General features: G+C 37.4%; 1 protein-coding gene across 4 annotated transcripts in view; it reads right to left on the reverse strand.

Annotated features, from left to right (window-relative positions):
- The window catches only part of TAB2 (TGF-beta activated kinase 1 (MAP3K7) binding protein 2), an 86,569-nt gene that overhangs the window by 17,708 nt on the left and 51,059 nt on the right, over positions 1 to 17,802 (reverse strand). For all 4 annotated transcript variants that reach the window (XM_060167922.1, XM_060167921.1, XM_060167924.1 and 1 more), the window contains one exon: positions 11,514 to 13,014. In XM_060167922.1, coding sequence (XP_060023905.1) covers positions 11,514 to 13,014 — 1,501 coding nt within the window. The remainder of the gene's footprint in view (positions 1 to 11,513; positions 13,015 to 17,802) is intronic.

The raw sequence follows: 17,802 nt of genomic DNA on the forward strand, positions 1-17,802 counted from the left end.
GCATACTAGATATTTCACACAGCAATCTCGGAAAACGTAGTCTTTACCGAACTTTGGCCAGCTTCCAATAAACAATGGAGACAATTAATTACTCAACTTTATTTGTAAATAGAAAAACTCACCTGAAGTTTCAGACAGCGCTAGCTTTACTAATTTTAGGCATTCTATAAATGTAAATGACATCTAATTTCTCCAGAAGTTAAAAAAAAAAAAATAAGAGAATTGGATGGGCATATTAAAAAAAAGATGCCTTTGCCATTGGAAAACGTACCAGGCATTTATGGATACAAAGATTTTAGGCTTATTTAAAAAAAAGAGAGAGAGTGAAGGAGATAAACTTTATCACTGGAAACATAAGACACTTATTTCTACTGTCTTTAAAATTTTTGTCTGTTAGGGCAATTTTAAATGCCCAAGTGTGGTACCATGTGGCCTAAGTCATTGTACCCCAAAAGGCACAATGTCACCTTCTAAAATAAATCAAGATTTCTCTGGACTGTAACTGCGGACAGCAGGGATATTTAGATGTTTTATATGCCACTGTATAATTACAATCACTTATTTGGTGATTGAGTCACAAGATTCAGAGACGGCAATTACTCTTTAAAATAAAGCATGCTGATGTTTTAATCTATTTTGCCACTTTTAAGGACAGCTTGAAATCAGATCTTGCAACAGTGTTGCAACTGGGCCTGTAATCTGGGCAACACATTTTACAACAAAACCATGAAAATAATGCTTAACCTCTGTAATTATTTTTAAGAAATTTAAATTACTTATATATTAGTATTAATAATAGATGAGTATGGGACCCCTGCTAGACAACTTTGTTGTCATTTATTTGCATATAATTAAGATGCTGCATGCACTCTTACAGCATTATGATACAGATACTGTCTAAAAGCTTTGTTTTAGAGAAAAAGAAAACTGGGGCCTACAGACACCTAAAGAGCCTCAAAGAAATACAACTGGATGAACCATAATAGGAATTGGGAATGTTTATAGCTTAGAAAGATTTATACTTTAAAAGGGGATATGGTAGTTATTTTCAAGTTTTTGAAGGGATGCCATATGAAAGAGAAATAAGGCCAGTTCAATATGATTTCAAGGAGTATCACTATAACTAAAGAGGAGATACACACAAGATTTTTGTTCTTTTCTCTCAAAATCTTGGAGTGGAGAAGGGCTTTCTAAACATAAACAGAAGCCAGAGGAAAAAAAGATTAAAAAGTTTGAATGTACAAAAATAAAAAAATTTATAAAACAACAAAAAAATTTATTGACCAAGTTAAAAGTAACAACATATTAGAAAAAACAGACTAGGCACAAAACAAGCAAGTTCACAAAATAAGAAATACAAATGGTTTAAAAATTAATACATGAAAAGATGCTCAACCTCACTCATATTCAAAGATGCAAATTTAAAAACACCAAAACAATATATTTTTACCTATCAGACAGACAAAGATGTATTTTTTTCAATCACCTACATAGTGATGGGTGGGAGAAAGAAGAAAAGGACATTCTTATAAATATTACTAAAAATGTTCCCCATGTATAAATATAGGAGTATAAACTGGTAGAATCTCTTTAGAGAGAGTCTCAAAATTAAAACTGGCAACATGCACTGAGGCGGTCATCAGTGTCCTTCACCAAATATTTCTGCCTCTCTGCTTTCCAGGTATGTGGTAGAACGGCGCCTCTCCATTCTCTCTGAATTAGGGGTGGCTATGTGGACTTGTTTTTTCTAAAGAGTAACAAGTGTCGGAGCAGAAGCTTAAGGAGTCAGAGCTGATTTGCTGTATGTCCTTTGCCTTGCCTGAACAATCACGGAAGCACAGAGATGGAGCTTCCCTTAACCTGGGTACCTAAGTGAGGATGATGTAGAAGGGCCCACCAGCTAATCTAATTGGCAAGTGAACTAGAAATAAACCTTTGTTGTTTAAAGACAGTTTCTTACAGCAGCATAACCAAGCCTAAATGATACATCTATCAAGATTAAAAATGCACATATCCTTTGACACAGCAGTTTTCCACTCCTGGGAATCTCTTCTGCCAACATACTTGGGTGTAGGCAAAATTTGTATGCACAAAATTTTTACTGCAGCAGTTTGTAAAAACAAGACCCTAAGATCTGTCAAAAAAGGACTGATTAGAGATCATGGTACAAAATACTATGCAGTCGTTGTCGTCTTTTTTTTTTGGGGGGGTACGTGGGCCCCTCACTGTTGTGGTCTCTCCCGTTGCGGAAGACAGGCTCTGGACGCACAGGCTCAGCAGCCATGGCTCACGGGCCCAGCCGCTCTGCGGCATGTGGGATCTTCCCGGACCGGGGCACGAACCCGTGTCCTCTGCATCGGCAGGCGGACTCTCAACCACTGCGCCACTAGGGAAGCCCTATGCAGTCATTTTTAAAAGAAGCAGATCTGCAATGCCTGACATGCAATACTCTCAAAGAGATAAAAACAAAAACACTGATAAAGACGGAGAGTAAAATACTATGCTTCATTTGTATAAAAAAGGTATAAATATACATATGCTTCATATACAATTTCAATTTCTAGAAGAACACAAAATGAACTGTTTGTGACCAGCTACTGGTTGTCTCCGGGGAGGGGAACTTTCCATCATAAACCCTTTTTGGTCTGTTTGCATTTAAAAAAAAAATCAAGTATATTTAGAAAAATGTTTTGGTGTAATCCCTATAGAATCCTAGCTGACTTCTTTGTAGAAGGTGACAAGCTGATTCTAAATTATATATGGAATAGCAGGAGACCTCAAAGAGCCAATCTAAAAACAGAACAAAGTAGAATTTACCTGCCCCAATTTCAAAACTTACTACAAAGTAACAATAATCAGTGTAGTAATGGCATAAGGATAGACATACAGATAATAAAAAAACCCCTGAAAGTCCAGAAATAAACCCATGTGTTTACGGTCAACTCATTTTCTACAAAGGTCCCAAGACCATTCAATGGGAAAAGAAGAGTCTTTTCAACAAATGGTGCTGGACTGCTATATTTAAAATAGAGAACCAACAAGGACCAACTGTATAGCACAGGGAACTCTGTTCAATATTCTGTAACAACCTAAACAGGAAAAGAATTTGAAAAAGAGTAGATACAAGTATACCTATAGCTGAGTCACTTTGCTGTGCACCTGAAACTAACACAACATTGTTAATCAACTCTACTCCAGTATAGAAAAGAAAAAGAAAAGGCCACCTATGGTACAGGAGAGAACTCTGCAGCAACAACACAACAGCCCAAATGGTGATGGGACATCTGGACTGCCACATGCACAGGAATGAAACTGGACCCTTATCTCATACCATTACACAGAAATTAACTCAAAATAGATGAAAGACCAAAATTTAAGCTCTAAAACAATAAAACTCTCAGGAGAAAACACAGGGGTAAATCCTGATGACCCTGGATGTGGCAAATGATTCTTAGATATGACAGCAAAAATATAAATAATGAAAGGAAAAAGATAACTTGGGCTTCAGCAAAATTAAAAACTTGTGCTTCAGGGACACTATCAAAGTGACAGGATAACTCACAGAATGGGAGAAAATAGTTGCATATCATATAAGGGACTTATATCTAGAATATACAGAGAACTCATACAACTCACTAATAAAAACAAATAACCCAATTAAAGAATAGGCAAAGGAAATAAACAGGCATTTCTCCAAAGAAAATATACAAATGGCCAGTGAGTACATGAAATGATCCTTGACATCATTAGCCATCAGAGAAATGTAAATCAAAACCACAATGAGATACCACTTTACAGCCACTAGGATGGCAAGAATCAAAGAAAAAAGCAACTGTGGTGAAGGATGTGGAGAAATCAAAACTCTCGCACATTGTTGGTGGGAATGCAAAATGGTGCAGCCACTGTGGAAAACAGTTCATTCCTCAAATGGCTAAACACAGAGCTACCACAGGACCCAACAATTCTACTCTTATGTGTATACCTACACATATGTGTATACATATGTCCACACAAAAACTTGTACACAGATGTTCACAGCAGCATTGTTCACAATAGGCAAAAGCTGGAAACCACCTAAATGTCCATGAACTGATGAATGAATAAACAAAATGCAGTATATCTATACAATGGCATAATGGGCCATCAAAAGGAATGAAGTCCTAACACGTGTTACAAGGTGGATGAGCTTTTAAAACATTATGCTAGGTGAAAAAAGCTAGTCACAAAAGACTACATATTATGTAGTTCCTCTTATATGAAATGTCCAGAATATGTAAGTCTACGGCGACAGAAAGTAGATTAGTGACTACTTAGGGCTGAGGGTGGAGGTGATGGGATAGGAGGTGATAGATAAAGGGTACAGAGCTTCTTTTTGAAGTGATGAAAATGTTCTAATATTGGTTGTGGTGATGGTTACACACATGTGACTATACTAAAAATCACTGACTTGTAACACTGTAAATGACTGATGAACTTTATCTCAATAAATGTTAAAATAATGACTAAGACTTTTTAAAAGTAAATTAAAAGAATGAAATATTCGTACATGATAAAATAAAATGATCTTAAGATGTTAAACAAAAAATGTATATAATATATCCCCAAAGAGTATGTTTATGTTATACATACTGTGGAGTATGTACATATTATATAATGCCACATATATGTATTTATGTATACCCATATACATATATATTGCATTCCCATTAAAAAAAAGTGTGTGAGACAGAGAGAGAGAGTAATTATAAAGGGAAGGAGGATCAAGAACTGCTAATGGAGATTACCTCTGATAATTAAACAGTGGGATGGCTGGGGGAAGGGACAGGTCAGGGGTCAAAAGGAGACATTTTTATTGTATCTTCCCTTTTTTGGGTTAAATTTCTTTTACCATATGGATATGTTATTTTCATTAATACTTGTAGAAAATTCAGTTTAACATAGGAAATAACTTGCTAGTAGGCAGAACTCTTCAGAAATGGAATGTACTGCCTTAGGAGGCAATTTCTCCCTCAGAAAGCATGCAGTACACAATGGGTTTACGCTTGACAGGGGTCCTGCAGGACCAACTGCTGGATGGGTAAGTGGACTGGATAACGTTTGTTGCAGAGTTCTAGATGAAACAAGTCTCTTCCAGCCTTGAGATTTATTCCAAATTAAAAAGGTAAGTAGTCTTAAGACCAGGAAGAACCTACGAGAAGTAGGCCAGATTCGAAAGGAAAAAAATTCTTTAAGTGGTTTGAAGTCAAGCTTAACTACTGAGTTAATTTAATGTGACCTCAATGTCAACATAGTGAGTCAACGTTCGAAAAAAGGCATTTCCAATCAGCAGGTGAATCAGAGTCAAAGTGCAAATTTTAAAATTTAAATTAATTTCTAGTTCCTTTTGAAAAGAATATCTAGCCCCCTCAAGTTTTGTCATGATTAGCATTTTTATTAAATCTCATTAAATAGAAAGGTGTTGTGATTTGGAGGGAAGTACTGCTGAAAAAAATGACAAGGAGGGGCTTCCCTGGTGGCGCAGTGGTTGAGAGTCCGCCTGCTGATGCAGGGGACACGCGTTTGTGCCCCAGTCCGCGAAGATCCCACATGCCGCGGAGAGGCTGGGCCCGTGAGCCATGGCCGCTGAGCCTGCGCTTCCGGAGCCTGTGCTCCGCAACGGGAGAGGCCACAACAGTGACAGGCCCGCGTACAGAAAAAAAAAGACAAGGAATGTGAAAGTCCAAGAAGCTAATTTCCTCTCATACATTTTCTTATTTGTATTTCTATTTTAGGTTTAAAGTCATAGTTGCTGTTTGACAATGTAATGGGACCATAAATATAACTGGAAGAAAAAGTATTAAAGTATCATTAAAAATGCTTATTACTTTAGCTAGATCAATGCCATAGATGCTTTCTGTAGCGATAATGGAGAAGATGAAATCATTTTTGGCAGCAATGTTAGTTTGGTAAGAGCCTCTGGCAACTGTAACAAAACACAGACCACAGGCCACTGCCCCCAATCCCCTACCATGAAAACTGGTTTGAATGAGTGGAGCATTTGTTCTCCACACCTACAGAAGTTTCCAGTGTTACAAAAAGCAAACTTCTATGAATGGGGGGAGGACACCAGAAAGTCTCAGAAGACAGTGAATGATTAAGGACTAAAGTATAATTTACTTCCTTTACAGGGGGTGATGGTGATAGACTTGGTGCTGAGATGAGCAGGGTCCCGAAAGAAGTTTCATTAACTGTCCTCTTTTTTCATTCTATAGCAGAGGGCGTATGAAACAATAGATCTTTAAAAAGAAATTCTCATTTTTGAAATTGTTATTGTAGTATATTTATATTTCAAATGTTAAATGATAAATAAATGAAAAATAATGCGTTTTGTTTACCACATTTATTTAGGCATGTTCTCGCCTCAATTTGAGAAAAATATTTTCCCATGATTCTAGTACCTGGCTTAACTTGCTCTTCTACTCTGAAACAGTATGATTCAGGAGCTTTAGAAAGACCAATTTCACTGCAGGAGGCAGGGATATTTCTTTTCTCTTTATTACCCACACCACACAAATTAGAGTTCAGAAAAGATCCTTACTTAAATATCAGTATTATTTGGGTCACCTCATTTAGTGCTGTGTAAACTGTAAAGCATTACACATGTATAAGTTAACATCGCAAGAGATGCATTTTGCTGGAAAGAACAGTCCTTTGATTTGACTAGAACCAAGTCAATGAAACACTAGATCAAGATTTTGACACTGGATGATACAGAAATCTTGGTCAACACCAGTTCCACGTTAAACAGAAGGAAATGAGATAAGAGGTTGCAGAACAGCACCCACCCCAGTACCGTGTGCACATGCAGATAACACAAGGGTACACAGCCATACGAATGTTAGGAAATTCCTTACATAGGTAGGTACGCTTAAAAAAAGTGATCATGGTTGTTATAGCTGTTTGGAGGTTGTTCAGTAAAGAGAAATAATTTGAGTGGCCCATTCTGGGGAAACCTGTTTTTTTTTTGTAGGCTTTGAGCTCTCAAAACAGATCCCTTATTCATTAGCAAAGCTTTTTTTACCTTCAGGTGTCTTTATAAGGTCTTCCGGGACTTCCCTGGTGGTCCAGTGGTTAAGACCCTGCTTCCACGGCAGGGGGCATGGGTTCGATCCCTGGTCGGGAAACTAAGATCCCGCATGCCACGCAGTGCGGCCAAAAATAAAAGAAAAAAATAAAAAGGTGCTTCCTACATCTACCAAGGTTATTACTTTATTGTTTCAAGTTATTTCAAATTATAGCTATATATTATCTATATTGTGATTTCTTTTGTGATAGCTGCCTGTTTTTATTTATTTTTATTGAGTGATCTTCTAGTTCCATGCTTCTCAAACTGAGGCATACACAGCCCCTACAGTGGTGCACCAGGGGTTATATGAAGGTACAAGATAAACCTGAAGCATCTTTCCAGAGGGTTTATTTTGAAAATCTGGAAAGACAGTGCCATGGGCTCTGTTAACTGCCTACGTGAGAGTCCTGACGCTGCTACCTGTCCTTTGGCTAGGTATTTAACCTATCTGTTCCTAAGTATTTTAAGCTGAAAACAGGAATACTACTAGTGCCTATTTTATAGTTGGTTGTGAGAAATAAATGGGCTTTCAGAACAATGCCTAGCACATTATAAGCTTTCAGCAGGTATTAGCTGTTATATATCTTAATATTAGATTATTCATTTCCCCGTTGAGCAAATATAAGCAATGATGGAGAGACAGGAAATGCTGGGGGGTGGATTCAGATAGGGAGATCAGGGATAGTCTCATTGAAAAGGTAGACTTCTGAGTAAAGACTTGAAGGGAGTGAGGGAGTTAACTGTGGAGTCAGGGAGAAGAGAATTTCAGACAGAGGGAATAGCAAGTTCAAAGGCCCTAAGGTATGCCTTCTATGTTTAAAGAATAGTAGCATGAAGGCCAGCAGGGCTGGAACAGAGTGAGTGAGGTGGTAACTAAAAGGAAAAGAGATGGGGGAGAGGCAGTGGATGGCTGAATGAAATAGGTAGTGATCATGTGCAGAGGAGTCATATGATCTGACTTATGTTTTAAAACTGTATCCCAGTGGATGCTGAGTTAAAACAAGACCATAAGTAGGCAAGGGTGAAAGCAGGTAGGCTACTGCAATAATTCATCTAAGAGATGACAGTAGCTCAGGCCAGAGTGGTGACAATGAACGGGGGTGGTAAGAAAAAAGAATTCTTGATATACTTTGAAGGTTAGAGTTGACAGGATTTATCGTCAAATTAGATGTGAAATATGAAAGAAGGAAGGAGTCAGTGGTATTTCTGAAGTTTCTGGCCTGATTAAGCTGCCATTAATGGAGATAGGAAGAGTAAGTTCGGGGCAATGTCAGAAGCTGTTTCAGACAGAGTAAACTTGGGATGCCTAGTAAACATTCAAATGGAGATGTTAAGTAGGCAGTTAATTAAACTGCTTGAAATTCAGGAAATAAGTCCAGGTTAGAGTTACAAATTTGGGAGCTATTAGCATAGAATAATATTTAAAGTTATGAGGCTGGCTGAGATCATCTAGGGAATGGTAAGGACAGAAAAGAGAGAAGGCCCAAGGATTGAACTCTGAGGCTTTGATCTCACTTCTTTGAACAAAGAAGTGGAAGAACAAAGAAGTGAAAGGTCAGAGAGATGAGGGAGAACCACCAAAGAATAAAAGGAGAGGTGGAATCCTAGTGTATTATCCTATAGTAAGTCAAATGAACAAAATGTTTCACAGAGAAGAAGGTGCTTGACAGCGGCAAACGCTACTGATACAGATCAAGGAAGACAAGGGCTGAAAGACCACTGGGTTTAGTAACGATGCTGTCACTGATGACCTTGACAGGAGCAGTTGTGGCTGACTGCAGTGGGAAAAATCCTGACTAGAGAAGACTTGAGAGAGAATGGGAGAGAAGTTGGAGTTAGCACATTTAAGCAATACTTTATTTTCACACTCCAGTTAGTATACAAATATCTCACATCTACTTTAAACAAAAATTCCCCTTATCAAGTTATCTTCATAAAATAAATTACTCTCTGGGGGTGGTGGTGGGAGGAGGAGAGACACAGGTGAGGGAGATTAAGAGGTATAAACTTTTGGTTATGAAATTCTGAGTCACAAGCATAAAATGTACAGCATGGGGAATATAGTCAATAATTATGTAATATTTTTGTATGGTGACAGATGACAACTAATCATCGTGATCACTTTGAAATGTACAGAAATATTGAGTCACTATGATGTGTACCAGGAACTAACACAGTGTTGTAGGTCAATTATACTTCAAAAACAAACAAAGAGACATCAGATTTGTGGCTATCAGAGGTGGGGGGGGGGCGGAATTAGATGAAAGCAGTCAAAAGGTACAAACTTCTAGTTATAAGATAAATAAATACTAGGGATGTAATGCACAACACAGTAAAGATAATTAACACTGTTGTACGTTGTAAATGAAAGCTGTTAGGAACAAATCCTAAGAGGGACTTCCCTGGTGTTCCAGTGGTTAAGAATCCGCCTTACAATGCAGGGGATGTGGGTTCGATCCCTGATCGGGGAACTAGGATCCCACATGCCGTGGGGCCACTAAGCCCACGTGCCTTAACTACAGAGCCCACGCGCTCTGGAGCCTGCGCACCACAACTACTGAGCTCACCTGCTATAACTACTAAGCCTGTGCGGTATGGAGCCTGCCGGCCACAACTAGAGAGAAGCCTGCACGCTGCAACAAAGAGCCCAGGCGCCACAAAGAAAGATCTCGTGTGCCGCAACTAAGACACGATGCAGCCAAAAAAATAAATATTAAAAAAAAAATTTTAAAAAAGAGAATAAATCCTAAGAGTTCTCAGTCAGAAGGAAAACATTTTAAAAATCTATTTCTTTAATATTGTATCTATATGAGATGATGGATGTTCAGTAAACCTACTGTGGTAATCATTTCATGATGTACATATGTAAATCAAATTATTATGTTGTACACCTTAAGCTTATACAATGCTATATGTCAATTGTATATCAATAAAACTGGAAGAAAAAAATTACTCTCCATTTAAGAATCAGTAACTATCCAAACACAGGAAATCTACTATTTTGTTGGAAGGAGAGGAGAAGAAAGGACTTTGAGGGAAGAACAGGAATTAAGTATCAGTGGAAAAAAATACTGTTATATTAAAAATAATTTACTGCCAAAACTAAACAAAAATGGTTCCAGTTTAGTCACAGATATATGGAAAATAAAGTCTCAGCACAATTTCTAGTGAAATCAGAATCACCCATGGAGCTTTAAAACACACATGGGCACCCATGTACACGTGCACCCAGGCTTCACCATTAAGAAGCTCTAATTGAGCAAGTGTGGACTGAATCTGGGCATTTTTATGTTTTGAAAGCTTCGTAGGTGATTACAGAACTTGAAAGCACCACAGCCTAGCTTGGGTTGTGAATCACTAGAATATAATTGTTTAAAACATAAAATAAACCAAAACAATCAGCCTCCTCTAAGAAACTCAGCAGTAAAATCACTACTTTTAGAAATTCTAAAAACGACAAGTGGTACTAATAGTAGTAGGAGGCTACATGCTGCATGGGGGTGATACAGTATTTTCCAATCTATAATACTTGGAACAATTCATTGGCGATATAAGGATGACTGAGATACATCCTTACTCTAAAGGACTCCAGCTAATTTACAAAACCTGAGTCAATAGTCAAGACAAACATCCTCTCCTTTTTTATCTGAATGAATTTAACAGTTTCCTACGGAAGATTAAATAACTTAAGGGGTCAGATAAAATGTGATATGATAGAAATTATCTCTAATTGAATTAATATAGATATAATTTAGTATTACACCAATATTAACTAGCCTGTTCCAGAAAAGGACAATCAAGTGAGATAGATTTAAAACTAATGTTTTCATTCACAATTCCGAACAAAGAGAAAGGTTGCACTAACTGATGTTTAAGGGAGACTGAAAGAAATAAGTACCAGGAACAGGATTCAAATTTCTCTTTGAGTTATTCAAGAATTCACAGCAATTTAAATTTTGTTATAAAATAAGACAAGTAATGTTGTATTAGAAAAATGAAGAACAGAGAATTCTTCTGGTCAAAGAAGGCAGATTTACTATATTAGTTCACTAATCTCTTATTAAAATGTTTTTATGAATTTTTATTTGAAGAAAATTTAAGGGGAAAATCTGCATCACTACAGGTGACAGAGTTACTGAAAAGAAAGTTTTATAAACGTTAAGAAAACAGACAAATCAAGAGTTGATTATTCTGAAGATCTGATAAGGCTACCATTCAAGCTTCAAGTTATAAGATAAAACTGATATTCAAAATTTATATGAACACTCTCAAAGGTTCTTAAGATAGTATTATTTCAGGCAACATTTAAAAGATAAAATAATGGTGATATCCACTTCTGCAGTGAAATCAAATGTACACCAATTAAGCCCAGAATGGAAAATGATCCCATTGCCAATATTATTATTACCTTGTGTGTAGGCAGCATCATCAGATCCCATACTCAACTTCCGTGCTTCACTTATTCTATCCACATGTGCTAAAGCAGGGTCCGTGAGGTGCTGAATATTCTCTGTTTCTACATAATGATCAGGATGGTTCAGCAGATTTGTAAGTTCAAAGGTAGGGGACACCACCCCTGGTGAAACTGCAGGGGGTTTATTGGGAGAAACGGTAATTTTGAAAGTATATTTTGTATTGGGTTGAGTGACCACCACTCGAGGAGAAGTTGCAGAGTTATTGCCTATTGCTCGACTTTTGGGAGGGTGGTGATGAATAAAGGCAGGCCCCATGCTCACTTGCCCGGACATGTTCCTGGAGGCAGCAGATGCTCCAGAGTTTGTGGATATGAAGAGAGTGGGCTGATTCCGCATGACCTGCTCATCTCCTGTGGTGGCATTAGCTGAAATATAGACCTTAGGTTGACTACGGGACATCACCTCATCGGTATTTGGGGGACTGGCAGCTATGTAAACAGTGGGTTGATTTCTGTTTAAGGTCTGGCTGTTGACCGAAGAGGAACTGCTGGAGGTTCGAGGTCCAGAAGAACGCAGTTTCGAAGAACTGCTTCTTTGCGGGGGTTCAAGTTTGATTTCAATCTGGTTTTTCCGAGGTCCTGTTGAAATATTCTGAATGTTATATTGGCTATGGGCAGAAGACTGTGAGCTACCAGACGAATGAATTGTTGGTGGCTGTGGAGTAGTAGGTGAACTGATGGGCATGTAGACGTGAGAGGTCTGGTGGCCTTGCTGATTTGGCTGCTGGGCTGAGGTATGTGGCAGAGGATTAGATGCAGGATATGTAGTCCAGGGACCAGGTTGTGAAGGTTGATAAACTTGTTGAGGGTTCATGGGGTTAAACTGAGATACCCAGCCAGAATGCTGTTGTGTCTGTCGAGTTGTACCACTAGGAGTTGTAATGTAGGGCCTAATATAGATAGAATTTCCCTGTGGACTGTTAAGTACAGGTGGAGGTACACCATGTATGTGCAAAGATGTAGGAGTATTACGACCAGTCTGGATATTTGGGGCTAAAGTTACCATAATGGGATTAAATCTTGGAGTTTGTTGAGAAAGGTTAGATGTTCCTTTGCTGCCTAAGTGAAATCCAAGATGTGGTGCTGAATTTGAAGCACCAGATGTACTGGACATTCCAAAAACATTAAAGCCTTGAGGAACTTGAGCTGGTGCTGTCTGTGGCTCCTGCTGAAATAGTTCGTTACTGGACTGACCACCTTGAAGTTGTCCATCACTAATGCTGTGCGTTAGAGTCCTACTTCCATTCATTCTATTTCCTTCTCTCCCATGGTGGTAAACATTCTGTGACTGCAAGTCCAAGTTGAGAGAAGTCATGTGATTGCGTAGACCAGAAATTCCAGAATCATCCGAAAAATTCAAGTCTCCTTCACCGTAAAGATACCTTGTACTCTCCTGAGAGAGAACTGCACAGCAGGCATCCAGGTTATTATTATTCTATAAGACGAAATAAAAACAGCTTGTGTTAACAACCAGAAGCCAATGCATATACTCTCATCACTACTTAAATATTACACGATTAACAAGAGATTATTTAATACAATTATAACAGATACACTTGAGCTCTTTTACTTGAGAAGAACTAGTATTTATGCAAATAGTTGAATTAAAAATCCTCACTACTAATGTAATGGAAAAGTTCTCTAACTAGCAATAGCTAAAAGTGAACAAAGTCAGTATTCTGTTTTAGGAGTTATTTTATAGTAAAATGGATTCATGCAAATATAGTAAAATTACAACTTAATTAAAAATGCAGTTTGAATTTTGAACAAAATATAAGCATTCAACTTAAGCATATAATATTGTATAATTAATATTTTGCATATTCATGTGCTATGTAATTCTTTTAAACCAATGACCTTTTAAAAACTATTATTTGTGGTATTTAAATTAAAAAGTTCTAAAATTCATAACAAAGGCATTACAATTCCTTATGTGCTTCCTCTTGTGTTAAAAACAAACAAGCCACATACATATACATATGTAAGATCAAGGTAGCCTCCAGAGTAACTGAGATCACATCTTTGCCTTTAGATAGCATCATATAATTCTACTCCAGAGAAATGAAAAACAAAACAAAACAAAAAAACAATTAGACTGTTTCTAAAGAATTCTCAAAAGAAACTACTTATAAATTATCCATAAAAATATTTACTGAACACCTACGATATGTACATCATTCTGTTTGAGACTGTGGAAGACTCAAATGATGTATAAAACCAGACTTTTCCCTAGAAGAGCTTGCAACTCAATTAGGAAGACAAACCATGGATTTATGAAAAGGTAACATTATTAAAACATGAATATATGTCAAATAATAAGTGGTATTGAAGTTCAACAGAGAGTTAATACCGTAGGCTACCGCAGAAAGGACTGTGTTAATGAGGGAGGTATAATCTCATGGGTTTCACAGTATATGTAGGACTTGGATAGGAAAAAAGGCATTCCTGGTGAAGGGAATGGCATGCCTAAAGACAGACATAAATGTGATAGTAAGGAAGAGTATGTTCTAAACAAGGTGACTGGAGCAGATCTGGCTGGAGTTAAAGGTTTGTATTGGAAATTTTGTGGAACAAATTGTTAGAAAAGCAGATTGGGGTTAAATAATTGGGGCTTGTTAAAAATGAGTTATACTAGAGTTTGGGCTTTAATACAGGCAATGGGGAGAGCCACTGAACAGAGAAGTGAAGACACAAAGGGTGTTTGGGGAAGATAAAGAACTCCACTGATACTTAAGATGAAGAGGAAAGGAAAACTTTTTGCCAAGAAGATCGGTTAGAAGATATGAAATAATGACTGATGGTGGAAACAAATTATGGAAGACTACAAATAAACAGTCAACACAATTTGGCTATAAGGGAGAAAGAGAATTCAAAGACAGCTGGAAGACAAAGAGCCTGACAGAAAGGGGACACTTTTAGACATAAAGAGGATGAATATAGCCAAGTTAAAATGTCTACAGGTGGTTTGACATGAGATAAAATCTTATTAGAGAAAATGGAACTAAAAGGCATCTCGAAGTCTTGTTAAGAAATGGTAGTCCACAGTTTGACCAGATAATACGAAAGAAAAGATTAGTGAGCAACGTTTGACTTTTTTTCTTCCCCAAACGAACACTTCAAATCTCTCATGCTATAAAAATCCTTTTATCCTACACATAACTCTGAATTGATATATACTAGTTTTTCAAAGAAAATTTTAAAATTCATCACAATCTTTATCAATTGATTACTCCTTATCATAGTTAGACCTTATCTTTTGCCAAACCTAACTGATGCTTTTTGCTTCAAGCTAAGTTTATTGCTATTCTTAGTAAATTCTTCTCCCTCCTAAGTCAAAGCTCACAAAGACCTCTTCTTCTCATCTCCTTTGCCGACATTCCCAAATTAAAATGTATATTCCCTACTAAATCCAATCCCACACTTCCTTTTTAAAAGCTGATACTCCCATTTAAAAAGTCTTCTTCTCTAATTCTCTTGAGCTCTCAAAAATCCTTTCAATTCTTTAAAATCTCTCATTATTTAATATGTCCTAGTCCCAGCTATGCCATAACTCACGTGCCCTTAGGTTTTTTACTCTCTACAGACATTAGTTTCTTATCAGCAAAACATAAAAGAACTTACAGGGATTTTACAAGGCTACAATAGGATAAAAGGAAACGTACCTTTTATTAAACATTTTATTTTGGAAAATTTTAAACACATATGAAAATAGTAAATATGACAAACTCTCCTATATGCATCATGCATCTTTTAAAATATCAATATATGGCAAATCTTTCTTCATCAAATGTGTAAGCCCCAGCTGCTCCCTTCATCAAGCTAGATCAAGCCTGACATTATTTAATTTCCATCTGTAAATATTTCAGTATGTATCTTAAAACATAACCACAGTGCCATTATCATACCCTAAAATAATCAACACTTTAGATCGCATAATATCCAAATAGTGTTAAAGTCCCTTGATTGTCTCATAAGTATCTTTTTAGTTAGTTTAAATCGGGATCTAAGCAAGGTCCACATATTTCATTTGGTTGATATGCCTCTTAGATTTCTTATAATAATAATTAATCCTCCGCTCTTTCTCAAATTTTCTAAGCCATTTGTTTTTTGAAAAATGATCATTTGTCCAGCAGATTTCCCATCTGGATTAGCTGATTGCACCCTGTGGTATCAATATTTTCTGTATTTCACTGTGAACTAGAAGGTACAACTAGAGGTATGCGCAGGTTCATGTACAAATTGTTAGCAAGACCCTGTATGGGCTTTATTTCATAGTGTATCACACAGGAGGCACAATAATATATCTGCCTGTCTTTTTGTGATCTTAAGGCTGATTGGTAGGTTCTGATGTTGTCACAGCTTGATCCAGCTAATGATTTTTTTTTTTTTGTGTGTGTGTGTGTGTGTGGTATGCGGGCCTCTCACTGTTGTGGCCTCTCCCGTTGTGGAGCACAGGCTCCGGACGCACAGGCTCAGCGGCCATGGCTCACAGGCCCAGCCGCTCTGCGGCATGTGGAATCCTCCCGGACCGGGGCACGAACCCATGTCCCCTGCATCAGCAGGCGGACTCTCAACTACTGCGCCACCAGGGAAGCGCCAGCTAATGATTTTTATCAGCCAATGATAATCACTGTTTAGAAACTTTATCTCATTAGGGGTTGCAAAATGGTGCTATTGGTGATATTCCAAATATAAGATTCCTTTCTCATGTATTAGCTGCAATTCTTCCTCATAGAACTTGATCTCTTTAACTATTTACTTACTCTTTGCACAGAAGAGGCAGGATAAATAAGTTCTCTTTACTGGCTTTTAGAATAATGAATTGGTGCCCTAGCAACTTCCAAAGGTGACACTTATTTTCAGTATCATTATAAACTCCTGTATCTTTAACATTTTGATATGTGTCAACTGATTGTGGTCATTATATCCTATCTTCAGCCTAGTGGGAATGACTCCAAGTTGGCTCCTGTGTACATATGACACGAGCCCATTAGTCTTTCATAGCTTCCTTGCTTTCTAATATGACAAGATGTCTAAGATCATCTTGTACACATCTTATCCCAGACCTGGGACCAGCTGTTTCTCAAAGAAGCCCTGGCTACTTTTAGTGGGAAACTGTATAGGACTCCCTTTAAGTGTATCAAAAGAGATGGGATGAGTTTTTAAAAGGTTGAAAAATCACTGCTTTTTTATATATATACAAATGTGCATTCTTTTCAAAACCACAAAAGAGTCTGAATCATTATTTTCAGTTCATCTTTCATTTTTCTCCAAGCTTCTTGCACAGAGACATTACAGATAATATCAAAGTATACACTATAATCATCCTTCTCAAACTCTGATTCATTCACTCTTTCAACCGATATTTACTGAGCATCCCAGTAGGATGTAGAAAGGAATATAATCGCTGCTCTTAAGGATCTCACAGTCCAGTGGAGGAGATTAATGTGTATGCAAATAAATATAATGTACAATGGTAGGTGTTTTAATAGAAATATGAATAAGGATTATGGGTGGAGAGCACCTGAGAAGGCTTCAATTAAGGATATGGCAAGTAACACAACATATTACTTTGAAAAGAAATAGCAATTTTTATTTATTTATTTATTTATTTTTGCGGTACGCGGGCCTCTCACTGTTGTGGCCTCTCCCGTTGCGGAGCACAGGCTCCGGATGCGCAGGCTCAGCGGCCATGGCTCACGGGCCCAGCCGCTCCGTGGCATGCAGGATCTTCCCGGACTGGGGCACGAACCCGTGTCCCCTGCATCGGCAGGCGGACTCTCAACCACTGCGCCACCAGGGAAGCCCAAGAAATAGCAATTTTAAACTTACAGATTTAATCGTCATATTAAAAGAATTAAAAACTAGTGAAAATTTCAGTTAAAAAAATTAAAGTGTCAACTATGCAATATTTTTACACTATTCTAAGTTATGATTTAATTACCAAATTTTAAAGATATGAATTACATCCACTGATAACATAGCTATCTTAGAGAATCCACAGCACAAGGAAATGATGTGAGTAGTTCCAAAAAGAGGGGGCTGAACAGTAAACAAAGTCAGGAAGAGAACAGAGGATAGATATTTCTGTTCTCTTCCTAAGAACATGTATACAAAGTGGTAGTGTGACATGATTCTTTAGCTACTAATTTTCAATATTCTATATACTTTTTTTTTTTATCTAGAAAAGTTCTGAACCAGTATATTATAGGGAGGATCCCTC

This window comes from Lagenorhynchus albirostris, chromosome 12 (assembly GCF_949774975.1).
Source record: "Lagenorhynchus albirostris chromosome 12, mLagAlb1.1, whole genome shotgun sequence".
Lineage (NCBI taxonomy): Eukaryota > Metazoa > Chordata > Mammalia > Artiodactyla > Delphinidae > Lagenorhynchus > Lagenorhynchus albirostris.